Source organism: Phyllosticta citriasiana (genome assembly GCF_038021145.1).
Source record: "Phyllosticta citriasiana strain CBS 120426 chromosome Unknown IWZ02scaffold_13, whole genome shotgun sequence".
NCBI lineage: Eukaryota > Fungi > Ascomycota > Dothideomycetes > Botryosphaeriales > Phyllostictaceae > Phyllosticta > Phyllosticta citriasiana.
In genome coordinates this window covers 589,390-602,121 of record NW_027117290.1, presented here as the reverse complement: position 1 = coordinate 602,121, position 12,732 = coordinate 589,390, and the positions used below count along the sequence as shown (strand labels likewise).

Below are 12,732 nucleotides of genomic sequence, written 5' to 3'. Positions count from 1 at the left end.
GTATGTAGATGCCCTTTTAGTGCGGAGAGGAGTAGAGTGGTCGTAGAAGTGCATGGCACATCCATGCAACTCTCGGGCCTGCATAAGGCCTTTCCCTGCAGCACTCTGACTTGAGAGAGATATGCCAGTGCGGACGGGCCCGAGATGGATGCCGAGGAGAAGCCTCGTCTGCCCGTCGCGCAGCCCCCCCACCAAAAAAAAAAAAAAAAAATCGAGCCGTCGCTTGCCGCTAATTTCCATCTTGGCTCCTTTTTCGTTTTCGCTACGTTCCCACGATCAGAATTCTCACCAATCGCCAGCACATCTAACGGCAGCAGCTACAGGCACGGAATTGCTCTCGGCCCTGCCCGCCCGGTCAGTCAATACAGGAAGACGCATTCGGGACGCCGACGCGAACGCGCGGCGAGTTGTTGTGCCATGCCATCATCGACGGACGGCCGACTGCCGGCATTTCATCTCACGTCCACGGCCGTGAGCCGAGAGAGACGACGCCCGCCCGCCCGCCCGCCCGGCCGGTCAGATCAGCAGCTGGTCCGCATTGCTTGCTTGCGCAAGCTGGGGCCACGGAGACCATTCGTCTGGGCTGGCTCTCGCCTGGCTTCGCTCTATCTCGGCTGCCTGGGCCTGCCGTCGTGCCCACCCGCCGCCACTCTTGCTTGCATGGACGATGATGAGGACAACTTTCTTGTGCCAGGCTATGTAGCAGCCCTTCAGGTCGACGGGCTCCTCGTTCATTTCCAGGTCTGATTGTTTCGAAAACAGACGGCAGACGACAAAAGCCGGCAGCGAAAGAAAGAAAGAAACAAAGAGGAAGAGGGATAGTTGACGACTGCAGCATGCGTGTCGATGGGCTGACCAACCCTGGGTGCTCAGCCCACGACTCCACCACGCGCGCTACTACTCTACTCCTGCACTCCTACGCACCCGTACTCGATTTGTAAGTTTGGATCAGAATGCAGCTTCCCACTCGCTCTTGCTGTTGCCTCTCTGTTATATCCACACTACAACGGATGCCCGGCACGAGAGATGGGGACCGCAGGCAAGCGAGCGCAACCACAGCCACCTTCACCGCAACACAGATGCTCCGCGGCCGTCCGTCGTGCGTAAGAGGCTCGTGAAAATGGACCACATCGCCAAAGCGTCGAAGGAGGGCCAGAAAAGAGAAAAATGAAAATGAAAAAAATGAAAATAGAAAGAAAAAGAGAATGTGTGTGCGCCCGTATCATACTCACCATGGTGTGTGTGTGGGGGGCCCAAACGCAACGATAACGCCGCGACAACGCAGCTAGCTGGCACTGCGCCCCGTCCTTTGATGAGCTGCGTTCTGACTATTGCTCACGATGGCCGTTTGCTCGCTGCTGTCGGGTGTTGATGTGAGTCTGTGGGTTCTCGTCCTCGTCCGTTGAGCAGCAGTAGTGGAGTCGCTCTTCCGCGATGTCACATCATGTCCGTGATCTAGGTAAGACAAGACTGCTGGTCTATTTTCTTCTTTTTTGATCTCTCCTTCTCTGTCCCCCCCTTTCTCTCTTTCTCTTGTTGCTCTTCCCTCCGAGGCTCTTTTTGCTCTCATCGCCGTCGTTTCTCCTACCGTGCATCTCCTGTGCTGTGCCTCCGTCGTCGTCCATCAGTCCCCTCGTTTGAATTGGAAAAGAATCATCATCGCCCTTGACGTTCGTCCGGCTTTCCCTGCTCTTCTCCGTCGACACGGCTCCGCAGTGGTTCTGTCCGTCCCTACCTGACCGCGGCTCGTTCCGTCTCGCTCGTGGAGACTCACAGTGGATCGATTGATTGCACTGTGACTGCTGCTCGACCTACCTCGTGGCCCGTCCAGTCCACCGCACCCAGCTCTTCCCTTCGGGCCCGCCTAACACATCCCATCCCCTTGGATCCAGAGGCGCAAAAGCCCAAAGCATCATCGACATCATGCGTCGATTGACGGCACTGGGCGTGGCACTTGGCGTCTTCTTGATGCCCGCAGCCACCGCCTCAGCCGTGGCTGCTGCTTCTGCTGGACTAGAGGATACGGCGGCGGCGGCACAAGCTATGACGGATGCGGCCGCAACCGCAGCAGCGTCCATAGCTACGGATCCCACGGTCGTCCTGCCATTGGCGGCGCCGGTGGCGAATCTCGAGTACGTATCTTGGTTCCCTCCTTGCCCCGCTCCTCCTCCTCCTCCTCCTCCTTCCCTGCTCAGGCTGGCTTTTTCTGCCGAGGCTGGGTGACAATGTTCGTGGCACGCTTGGCTTCCTGGAGTGGGTCTGTAGATGTCCTGCGTCTCCTTTGGGGGATTTGAGAAAACCACTTCTTGCTCTCCAGAGACCTGACTGGTGAAGACTCGGTATCTGCTCTCTGTCGAAGTAGATCATGCATTCCACCTACTTCCCCTTTCGGTGTCCGATGTGCCACGGCCATGCGCTCCTTTGTTTTTTTTTTTTTTTTGGCTTTTTCTTCCCCCCCTTCTCCTCTTCACGAACCCTCGTGCCCTCCCTCGTGCAAATCCCCCACACGCATCCGGCTAACCCACGAACCCTACACCGGGGTTCCACGCCCACAGACTGCGTCAGGCCCCCACCTCGACGGACACATCAACCGCCGCGGCGGGCGAAGCCGCCTTGTCCTCCGCCGTTAGCAGTTCCACATCGACGACTCTAGCCGGGGGCGCCCCAGCAGCAGCAGCGGCATCGTCGACAAGCTCATCAACAAGCTCAAGCGTAACATTGGATGATGATCAGGCGGCAGCCGCGGCTTCCTCTACCTCGATGACCTCATCATCATCATCATCATCAACAACGACCTCCTCATCCTCATCGACTAGCAGCAGCAGCGTCCCAACATCGACGACGACGACGACGACAGCAGCCACGGACGCCGCGGACGCGGTGACGGCGGGGCCAAGCTCGACGGTGACGACGGGGCCGACGGCCAGCGTGTCGACGAGCACCGTCTGGGTCGAGGTGTGGGGCATGGACGGGCAGCCGACGTGGACGCCGTCCGTCTTCCGCATGACGTTTGCCGCCGTGGCGGACCAGCTGCCGTCGGCGGGTAGCGGCAGCATCGGGCTGGGCATCTGGTCCACGGCCGTCAACAATGGCGCTGCGCGGCCGACGGCGGCTGCTGCTGCTGCTGTGTGGTACTATGTCGGCGCGGGAGTGGGGGCTGGTGTTGGGGTGTTGGGGGCGCTGCTATGATGATGATGATGATGATGATGATGATGATGTTGTTGTTGTTGTTGTTGTTGATGAATGGAGAGGAAATCACAGAACGAGTTGTGGAGTATGGAAAGCGAGGCGCGCACTCGAAAGATCAAGAATCGACCATGACACGCTTCGACCAAGCTACCTACCTAGCTAGCTAGCACGGAAGGACAGCCTTCCTGCGTGGTGGCGGTCGACTTGGTGCGAGCCACATGCTCACAGCGGCGGAGTCGGCGGCGGAGGATAAGGTCAGGGAGGACAGACACCTTTCACACACAGTACTTAGATCCAATACCCAGCTCAGCTGCTGGTGCTAAGCTCAAAGCAGAGGCGGGCGGCGCTATCCGCAGCGTCCCGGGCGTTTGCGACCCATCATTGGCCGCTGCCAGAGCACAGAGGGAGGGGGCCAAGCAACGAACGGGGTTTTCGGATTCGGATCTGGATGATCCAGCTGCGACCGAAGACCGAGACGGCCGGCGGAGCTCGGGCACACAGAGATTGGGTATATGTTTGTGCGGCAGGTGGTGTTTTGTCTGGACTTCTTTATGTGTACTTGCGTGGGGGGTAGTATGTGCATATCGTACTTGGGAGGGGAGCATGTTCGGTCTTATTTTTTCCTTGTCGTTCGATCATGGTGTTTGCAGGCGGGCGTTTGCTGGGGACCCGCTGTTTGCAGATTTGGGATTAGAGGTTCCGAGAAGGACCAAAGAAGGAGTTAGTTGGGTTGAAGAAGCTTGATACGGATACTCTTCTTCTTCTGCTCGTCTTTGCTCTGGGCGTCCTTGTTTCGAGATGATCCATGGTGAAAACACGCGCGAAGCCGGACACCGGCGCAGAAGAGCGGGAGAAAAATTGCCCATGTTCATCAGAATGGGATAACTTATGATAGGTCGTACGCGTTCGGGTCCACACGAGTCGCTTCGTTTATTTGGTCTTGGCCTTGGCAGCACACTGACCGCCTAGCGGCGCCGTTGTGCCTTGGGTTGTTGGCCGCTGCCCGCCCGCGTTAAAACGAATCTTCCTGTTCTCTCTTGTCTCGGTCGAAGGAGAGCGAGTGACAGCTCCCGGCACCAGAACCAGGACCGGGACCGGGACCGGGACCGGGATCGGAACCGGGACCGGGACCGGAACCGGAACAGGGACCAGGGTGGTGGAGAGTTTGTCGACGGCGCGGCTTGGCGGTGGCCGTTTTTTTGTTGTTTTGATTGCTCTTTGTCTTTTTGAAAGGCGCATAAACGGCAGTGGCGGGGGAGCTCAGTCTTGTGTGTGAGTGTGTGTGAGTGTGTGTGTGTGTGTGTGTGTGTCGATATAAGGATGCGAGGGCTGCGAGGGATGGGGCAAGTAATACAGAGACTACTTGATGAGGCGAACGAACGGACCAGGCGGGGCGACATGTCATGTCAGTTAATTCGGGAGCAAAAGACAGCCGCGAGCCACCGTGAGGTGTCGTGCGCCAGTCGACCGCTTCCAGGCTACCTAGGTAGGTGGGTGGGTAGGTGGGTGGGTAGGTAGGTAGGTAGGTAGGTAGGTAGGTTAGGTAGGTAGGTATCTAATGTAGCCTGCACCTGTCAGATGATGATGGCGTTTCCTTTCGTTTCATGCGATTCCGGTCGACGACAAGAGATGGAGCGACCCCGACCTTCCCTTCTTCCCTTGGCGCCGCAACCATGCAGCCCGGGCTGCCCGCCCACCCGCCGACAGTGGATGAACCCAGGGCACTGGAGCTCTGGAGCTCTGGAGCTCTAGAGCTCTGGACTTCCGGAGCTTCGGCTGTCCAAATGCCCGTCATCATGGCATGGATCGAGCTGGTAAACCAGTCGTCAGCGGATTCCCGTCGCTCCTGTCAGCAGCTGTAATCACCGTTCGTCCTTGTCTCTCTTTGGCCGGCGGTGCGTGCCCCTTGGCTCTCGCTCTTCGCGCCTTGTCTTGCTTGCTTGCTTGCTTGCTTGCTTGCTTGTGCTGGGGACCGCAGGCGTCGGTAGATATCTCTTGTGCTTCGCTCTTTTCCTGTCATCCATCATCCTCAGCTCCATCTCTCCCATATACATCTCTTGCCCACATCTGTCACGCGACCTCCCTCGATCCCTCTGTTCCGCTCTACATACCCTTATCCTCCTCTGCCTTCTCCTCTACCGCCGCCACCATGGGCGCAGGCGCCTTTATAGAGCCGCTCGTCGTCGTGACCCTGTTGTTTGGCGGCACCTGGATCAACCGCAACTCAGAGTACCGTCTTTTCGCCTCTTCGCGTCACGACAGAGACCGCGCCGTCAGCCACGCCCGTAGCGACTCGCCAGACAGCATCGAATCCGGACTCGACAGTCCGACGGCCGTCGATGGCCTGCTCCCGCGCCGTCTGCCATCACCTTCCCCCCAGGAAGCCCGCTGGAGGAAGCGCGAGTTGCAGCTGTTTGGATTCCGCCGCGCCGTGACGTCGCCAAACACGCGACTCTTCCAGGATCGCTTCTTGAGCCGCTTGTTAAACAAGTTTCCGTTTCTGGTTGAAGCGTGGTACTGGGCTCTGATCTACTGGGTATGTATGCTTCGCTTCGCCTTGAATGTTTTTGTGTGCACTGCCTCCCTCGCCCCGCCCCGCGCCAGGGTTCTGGCATTCAATTTCCATTCCAACCAAACAACTTCGACCCAAGGCTTGTTTTGACATGATTCAACAGGTCTACCAGCTTGGTCGTGCCTTTACCGCCGTCACCCTCGTCGAAGGAACCGTCCATGTGGCCCGCAAACATGCCCTGCAGCTCATCCATGTCGAGCAAAAGCTTCGCATCTTCCACGAGCTGGCCGTCCAGCACTTTTTTCTCAAGCACCCTACCGCCCTGACATGGATCAATCGCATCTACTCCTTCATCCACATTCCCGGCACCATTCTCTTCCTGGTCTGGCTCTACTACTTTACCACGACCCGCAACCGCCTTGACGAGCGCCAAGCCGGCAAGAACTATGGCGAAATCGAGGGCAGCCCTGCCGGCCCCCGTCTCTACGAAGCTCGCCGCCGCACCATGGCCGTGTGCAACCTCATCGCCTTTGTTGTCTTTACCCTGTGGCCGTGCATGCCGCCTCGCCTGCTGAGCGACCCCGACGTGCCCGGCGACGTGGGCAAGGAGGCGCGCAGCTACGGTTTTGTCGACACTGTCCACGGTGCGGACGGCGCAGGCAGCGTCTGGACGCAGAACAGATTTTGCAATCAATATGGTATGCAAAGTATTCCCGCGTCCCATGTACAAAGCAGCCTAGCTAACCACTTTCCAGCCGCCATGCCCTCGCTTCACTTTGGTTACTCTCTCCTGATCGGCCTGACGATTCTGACGATCCCGCTTCCCCCGCATCACGCGCGTCCCATCATCGTCCGTGGTCCACTTCCATTTCTCCGTCTCCGCCTCCCCTCTCCGCGCCGCGTCGCATGCGTCTTTGTCGGCATCCTCTACCCGCTCACCATCCTCGTCGCCATTGTCGCCACGGCTAACCACTTTGTCCTCGACGCCGTCGCCGGAGCCATGGTCTGCTGGCTTGCATGGAAGGGAAACAGGATTCTATTGAATCTTCTGTGGCTCGAGGATTGGTTCCTGTGGTGCGTGAGGATCCACAAGCCCGAAGTGGGCGTTGTGGACTGGCTCGAGGGCTTGGGAAGCAGAGGGAGCGTCGACAGCGCAAGGAGCAGGGATAGTGAAGACGACTTGTGGAAAGGCAAGGCCGTGGTGTGAGTGTGGAAAAAAAAAAAAAAAAAAAAGGTTGGGTTGTACGTTGGGTTGGATTCTTTGCATCATCTTGGACGTGGCCCGAGCCCCTCTTGGATTTCGACATTTGCTTCCACTTTTGGCGTTTTCATTGACGGACTCACGAAGAGACGAGATTCCCCGTCCGCCTTGTTAAAACGACTCTGCTCCATTCTTCTGCGGAACATTGGGTTTCGATCGAAGGGATCCAAGGGACATTTGCTGCAGCGTTTGCAGGTGCCGTGGGAGGAGGGCAGCCGCTGCTTTTGACTCATTTCTTCCCAATAACGACCATGACGCCCATCCATTGTGCTAGAGGCAGTGGCTTGAGACAGACACCTTTAGAAGGGTGTGGGATAATGATTTAATATCGTCTTGACATGACTAGAGCAAGGGCAACCGAATGTGAAGCATCTGCAGCCCTGACATGCATGGCCACGAGTTTGGTGAGCCCAATTGGGACATGCAGCGCAATTCAAGGTTGGACTCGAGGCAAGGAGCGCGTCCACGTGGTCTCATGGCGTTGTTCCTGCTGCGCTCCTCCTGCAAGCGACTGTGGACTTCATGCGAGTCAGCATCCTCCCATGTTCGATTTTGCAAAGCTGTGCGGTAGCCATGGGCGCGCGTAGCCAAGAGCCATTCCTAGCGTGTCCCTGACATGGCCGATAGATGGACATCAAAAATGAATGTTGACAGCTGAGGTGAGGTGGTGTGCAGAGTAATAATGTACAGGTACATAGATAGGTGGGTGGTGGTGAGGTTGAGTACCTTGGCTTAGAACGCCCGGATGGCATGTGACGGGCGATCCCTGACTTCGTCGCAGCGTCATCCCCACGCCTTCTCTGCCTCCGCGACCCGGGCTCCTATCCCATCCACGACCGAGCTCCTATTTCTACTAGGCCGGCTCAAACACCCAACCGACATCTTCGCCTGTCCTCCGCCTTGCATCAACTGCGCCATCGCTCAAACCTCTGTCCGCGCCTCTGCCCATCCTGAGACGCGTCCCACCGAACCGAACTACCTTTTAGCTCACCTGGAGCTACCCCCGAGTCGCCCGTCCCGCATAATACATACACCTGTGTTGTTATTATTAAGTACCTACCTCAGCCATGGCCACGGCCGGCAGTACCCACAGCCTGCAGTCCCCCAACGCCATACCGCCCCGCTCTTCGTCTTACGGGAGCATCCTCAACAGTAATCACCGCCACTCGTCCACCTCTCCCAAGCGCTCCTCGCCCCAGCGCTCCGTCCTGCGCCCACTTTCCGAGGTCGACTGGATTTCGTCGGGCAAGAACTCGCGCCCCGCTTCCTCCATGTCCGCTCCAACCCAGTACGACCGCACCATGCCCTCGCCCTCGACCTCGCCCGAGCAGCACCAACAAACACACCAATACCCAGTCCCAATGACGCCCCCGCCGCCGGATCCCCTCAAGGGCATTGGCGAAGACCTCATCTACAACAAAGGCTCGGCCGGCTGGTCGGCGGACAAGGAGCGCATATTGCTGGGGCCATACGAGTACCTATACGGGCATCCGGGCAAGGACATTCGCACGCAGCTCATCACAGCCTTCAATGTCTGGCTGCAGGTGCCCGAAAAGTCGCTGGACATGATTACCAAGGTCGTGGGCATGCTGCACACGGCGTCGTTATTGTAAGCTCGTGTACGGATTTGGACGTTTGCCAGGCACCCAGCTAAGACAATTTGACGCACCAGGGTCGACGACGTCGAAGACAGCTCCGTCCTGCGCCGCGGCGTGCCCGTCGCCAACAGCATCTTTGGCACCGCCCAGACCATCAATTCGGCCAACTATGTCTACTTTCTCGCGCTGCAGTCGCTCTCGCAGCTGCGCAACCCCGCGGCCATGACCATATTTACCGAGGAGCTCCTCAATTTGCACCGCGGGCAGGGCATGGACTTGTTCTGGCGCGACACGTTGACGTGCCCCAGCGAAGCCGACTACCTCGAGATGGTGAGCAATAAGACGGGCGGCCTTTTCCGACTAGCCGTGAAGCTGATGCAAGCCGAGTCGAGCATGGAACTGTAAGTAGTAGCTAGCAGCGGCGGCCCAACTGCGCCCAAGCTCGTTTGCTCCTGGTGCTAACCGACGCAGCGACTGCGTTCCCCTGGTCAACACAATCGGGCTCCTCTTCCAGATTCTCGACGACCACCTGAACCTCAAATCGGCGCGGCTGAGCGCGCAAAAGGGCTTCGCCGAGGACTTGACCGAAGGCAAGTTCTCGTTCCCCGTCATCCACGCCATCCGCGCCGACCCGTCCAACCTGGTCCTTGTCAACGTGCTCAAGCAAAAGACGACGGATCCCGAGGTCAAAAAGTACGCCGTCCAGTACATGGAGCGGAAGGGCAGCTTCGACTATAGCGCGCGCTGCATCAGGGAGTTGCGGGAAAGGGCGCTCAAGCTGGTCGAGGAGGGCCAGCTCGCTGTCGGCGAACACGGCCGCAAGGGCGCAGACGCGATTCGTGCCATAGTGGATAAGATGAAGGTTGAGTAGGTGCCGGTGCGTAGCAATATGCGTGCGTGCGTGCGTGCCTTGACCGCGTGAGGGTGCAGACGGATCCGTCGTCTTGGCTGGTCGTCTCGCCTCTTAACATCCACCGACGCAAACGGTCGTCACGGGTCTTGGACCTCCCCTTCTTAGCTTCCTCCTCTCCCTTTGTGTCTTCGGCCTCCCAGGCTCCACCGTCCCGTCTTCTCCCGAGTCCTGGCTCGAGAAGTCGGAGCACGCGACCAAGGTGTGACGGCAAGATGTGTGCGCCTACATGTACTACGCACTGGGAGCATTTAACTTCCACCTGTAGAGAAGGGGAGAAGCGCAACGCGAACGAGAAGCGCTCAATCTCGTCGAAAAGCCACGGCCAGGGAGCGTTCAATTAAGAGCACCAAACTCATCCCAAAACGGGGCAGTGAGAGTGACGACGAAAAAACATCCCCAATATCCCCAAAAGCTCGGTAGCCGCTGACCACTGCCTCCTCCTTCTCTCCCTCCCTCCCTTCCTCCCTTCCTCCGCCGCCCCTCAAGAATGCCCAAATCAACATTTTCGAGGCTTCAAGCAAATGGATCCCGCTCGCCCTCCTGTCCTTCCTCCCATCTGTATAGCGGGCACGTGGGATGGGTGGACGGACGGACGGACGGACGGAACAAACAAACCCATTCATTTCCCTACATACCTACCTGGCCCGCCTTGTCTTTTGTTTTCTTCCATAGTCGATGTTGAAGTCGTCGCTGGCTGGCGTGCACGCACGACTGACGTCCGTCTGTCTACCTATCCGCCTATCTATCTTGCGGCTGCAAGCCCACTGACTCCATTCGTCATCTCTCCCACTCTCCTCGTATACGTTCTCGGCGGCATATACGCCGATTCATCCATCAATCAGCCAAATATCCTGTCTCCCGGCGTCTGTTTGTCTGTACACGACGGCGGCGCGGACGTCTTTGTCCTCGCGCCTTTCGGACGCCCGCCGACTGGACGACGTACGTACGGACGGACGGACGGATGGACCAACAAATGCACAGTCAGTCGTTAGAACCGGAAGGCGCGCAGCTCAGTACAGCAAGGTGTAAACAGGCAATACATACATGCCTGCGCAAAGCAGCCTACCAAACAGACGACGCAACAAAGAGGAGAGACAGACATCCGGGGTCCATCTATCTCTTTTGTCTATGGCAAGGCAGCAGGGCGGCGGCGGCGGCACTGCATTTCGCCATCTCTACATGACCATACCTACCCCCTCCCCTCTATACGCATTTACGAATGCATACATACCTTAGATACATTATACCTGTGTAGCGAGTCAGTCAGTCAGTCAGTCAATCCGGAGAAGGAAGGGATGAAGGACGGACGGACGGACGAACGGAATATTCAAATCATCTACAACAATAGTAAAGATAAAATAGTAATAAGCACCAGATCATCAATCGTCCATGATGGCGTGTCCATCCATTCTGTGTCTGCCGTCTGCTACACTTGCTAGAGTGTAGTGAGTTCGGTTCGTTTGAAAGTTACACATGTACGTGTATGTATGTCTGTGCAAGAACAATGAATGGCATGTGCCGACATGAACAAAAAACAACTAACAACAACAAAAAAAGCCAACGCCAATGCATGGTCCACACCGCACCACCGCACCGCCTCCTCCTCCTCCTCATCCTTCCCCTCATCCCACCAAACCACAACAACAAAAGAACGAGGCAGCAAGAAAGAGCAAAACGAAAAAGGCTAAAAGATGATGGTCGATACCAGGATCGAACTGGTGACCTTGGGATCGCTCACTCGCTGAGTGGAGTGATCATATCGATGATGTATATGAGACCCACGTCATGACCAACTAGACCAATCAACCAAGTGATACGACAAGAAGCTGATAATTAAATATATATTCTATGTGTTTAACTTGGGGCAGATTGAAATTTTTTTTTTTTTTTTTTTGATTGTTCTACGTCTCGCTGGAGCCGATTGGCTATCCAAGACGGAGTTATCTACAGGGGATGCCGCGTACGTCTGTGTTTGTGTAGGGATGCCCGGCTGAAGAGTCTCGCACAACAAGGAAAGTTTCTCGGTGCTATGTCGCTTGATTGATTGATTGATTAATTGATTGTTTTACGTCTCGCTGGAGCCGATTGGCTATCTAAGATGGAGTGAGTTATCTATAGGGGATGCCGCGTACGTCTATGTTTATGTAGGGATGCCTAGCTAAAGAGTCTTATATAATAAGGAAAGTTTCTTAGTATTATATTGTGTAGGGGTATTCTAGGTAGATAGTTTATCTAGATCTCTCTTTTAGTAAGGGGGGGGGGGGGGGGGGGGGGGGTAATTTCTAACCTACCTATTATTATCTAAGTAGACTAATAGTATGTAGTAATAGAAAGGAAAGGAAGGGGGAATAGGAAGAAGGCGTATATAGAAGAGTAAATAGTAGGTAGGGTAGTAGGGGGTAGTAGATTATTTATATACTCTTTACTAGTATTCTAGTACTATCCCTACTAGTACTACTTATAGGGTAGTTACTAGAATTTCTCTTTTCTTTTTCTTTTTACCCTTTTTACTCTACTATATAACCATGCTATGCCCTAGTAGAGATACCCGTACGGCGTATGAACTCTAGAATAGACTATTATCCGGCTTACTGTTAAAATAATTCACTATAGGGAAGTGGTGTTAATGGTAGTCTTCATCTACGCTGTTGTCTACCTAGTACTGTTATCCACCTGGTACTATTAATTGGTGAAACTTCTCTATAGCCTCCCTCCTACTCGTACTATGGAGGGAGCAATCAATGATGAGGTGTTGCGGTGTTTATGGGGCTGGTGAGGGGAAGGGAATATTTAGACGGCGGGGGAGAAGAGATGTGGGGAGACTGTGGGGTAGAGAGAGGATGGGGGAGATGGAGAAGGGGGAGGGGAAGGGTACGGAGTGAGAAGGAGGAGGCGGGCTAACAGGCAGGCAGGTAGGCGATGCGAGGTGGAATGAATGAATGGGTAGATAAAAAAAAAGTTCAAAGGGAAAAGTGGTGAGGCGGGGGAGCGCGCGGAACTGGCAGCCATCCATCGGGCAGTCCCTTAACCAACAGATAGGAGTCCAATGAACCAAGCGCCCACGCAGCAAAACTTATAATGAGTAGAGAGAGCAGCGAGTCTGATGTTCTCCCTCACAAACGGACAGACGAATAGAGATGTGAGCTAAGCACCGCAACAGCACACCAATCAATCAATCATAATCTTATTCTTTCGTCTCATAACAGCTATCAAGTGTGTACGTATACACATGATCTGGACAAGAGAGGTGGAGGAGTGA

General features: G+C 55.8%; 3 protein-coding genes and 1 non-coding gene across 4 annotated transcripts; 3 read left to right on the top strand and 1 right to left on the bottom strand.

Annotated features, from left to right (window-relative positions):
• The first annotated feature begins 1,747 nt into the window (after positions 1 to 1,747).
• Positions 1,748 to 3,317, top strand: IWZ02DRAFT_69404 (uncharacterized protein). Its single transcript, XM_066771088.1, has 2 exons — positions 1,748 to 2,132; positions 2,556 to 3,317. The coding sequence occupies exons 1-2, from the start codon at positions 1,924 to 1,926 to the stop codon at positions 3,187 to 3,189; spliced, it is 843 nt and encodes a 280-aa protein (XP_066619688.1). The 5' UTR covers positions 1,748 to 1,923; the 3' UTR covers positions 3,190 to 3,317.
• Positions 3,318 to 5,152: 1,835 nt separating this feature from the next.
• On the top strand, positions 5,153 to 7,045 carry IWZ02DRAFT_460189 (uncharacterized protein). Its single transcript, XM_066768139.1, has 3 exons — positions 5,153 to 5,725; positions 5,865 to 6,399; positions 6,457 to 7,045. Exons 1-3 carry the CDS (start codon positions 5,339 to 5,341, stop codon positions 6,906 to 6,908), a joined length of 1,374 nt encoding a protein of 457 aa, XP_066619687.1. The 5' UTR covers positions 5,153 to 5,338; the 3' UTR covers positions 6,909 to 7,045.
• Positions 7,046 to 8,029: 984 nt separating this feature from the next.
• Positions 8,030 to 9,431, top strand: IWZ02DRAFT_493379 (isoprenoid synthase domain-containing protein; the record flags this gene model as incomplete). The annotated part of the gene is made up of 3 exons (XM_066769927.1): positions 8,030 to 8,571; positions 8,635 to 8,961; positions 9,032 to 9,431. The coding sequence occupies 3 exons, from the start codon at positions 8,030 to 8,032 to the stop codon at positions 9,429 to 9,431; spliced, it is 1,269 nt and encodes a 422-aa protein (XP_066619686.1).
• Positions 9,432 to 11,168: 1,737 nt separating this feature from the next.
• On the bottom strand, positions 11,169 to 11,281 carry IWZ02DRAFT_t100. Its single transcript has one exon. It is a non-coding gene; the product is annotated as a tRNA-Met (tRNA).
• Between the last annotated feature and the right edge of the window lie 1,451 nt (positions 11,282 to 12,732).

Excerpts from the sequence above, each read along its gene's own strand:
- IWZ02DRAFT_460189 (XM_066768139.1), top strand. The coding sequence starts at position 5,339 with ATGGGCGCAGGCGCCTTTATAGAGCCGCTCGTCGTCGTGACCCTGTTG. Across the intron at positions 5,726-5,864 it reads ACTGGGCTCTGATCTACTGG|GTCTACCAGCTTGGTCGTGC; the intron begins GTATGTATGCTT and ends ATGATTCAACAG. Across the intron at positions 6,400-6,456 it reads CAGATTTTGCAATCAATATG|CCGCCATGCCCTCGCTTCAC; the intron begins GTATGCAAAGTA and ends ACCACTTTCCAG.
- IWZ02DRAFT_69404 (XM_066771088.1), top strand. The coding sequence starts at position 1,924 with ATGCGTCGATTGACGGCACTGGGCGTGGCACTTGGCGTCTTCTTGATG. Across the intron at positions 2,133-2,555 it reads GCGCCGGTGGCGAATCTCGA|ACTGCGTCAGGCCCCCACCT; the intron begins GTACGTATCTTG and ends CCACGCCCACAG.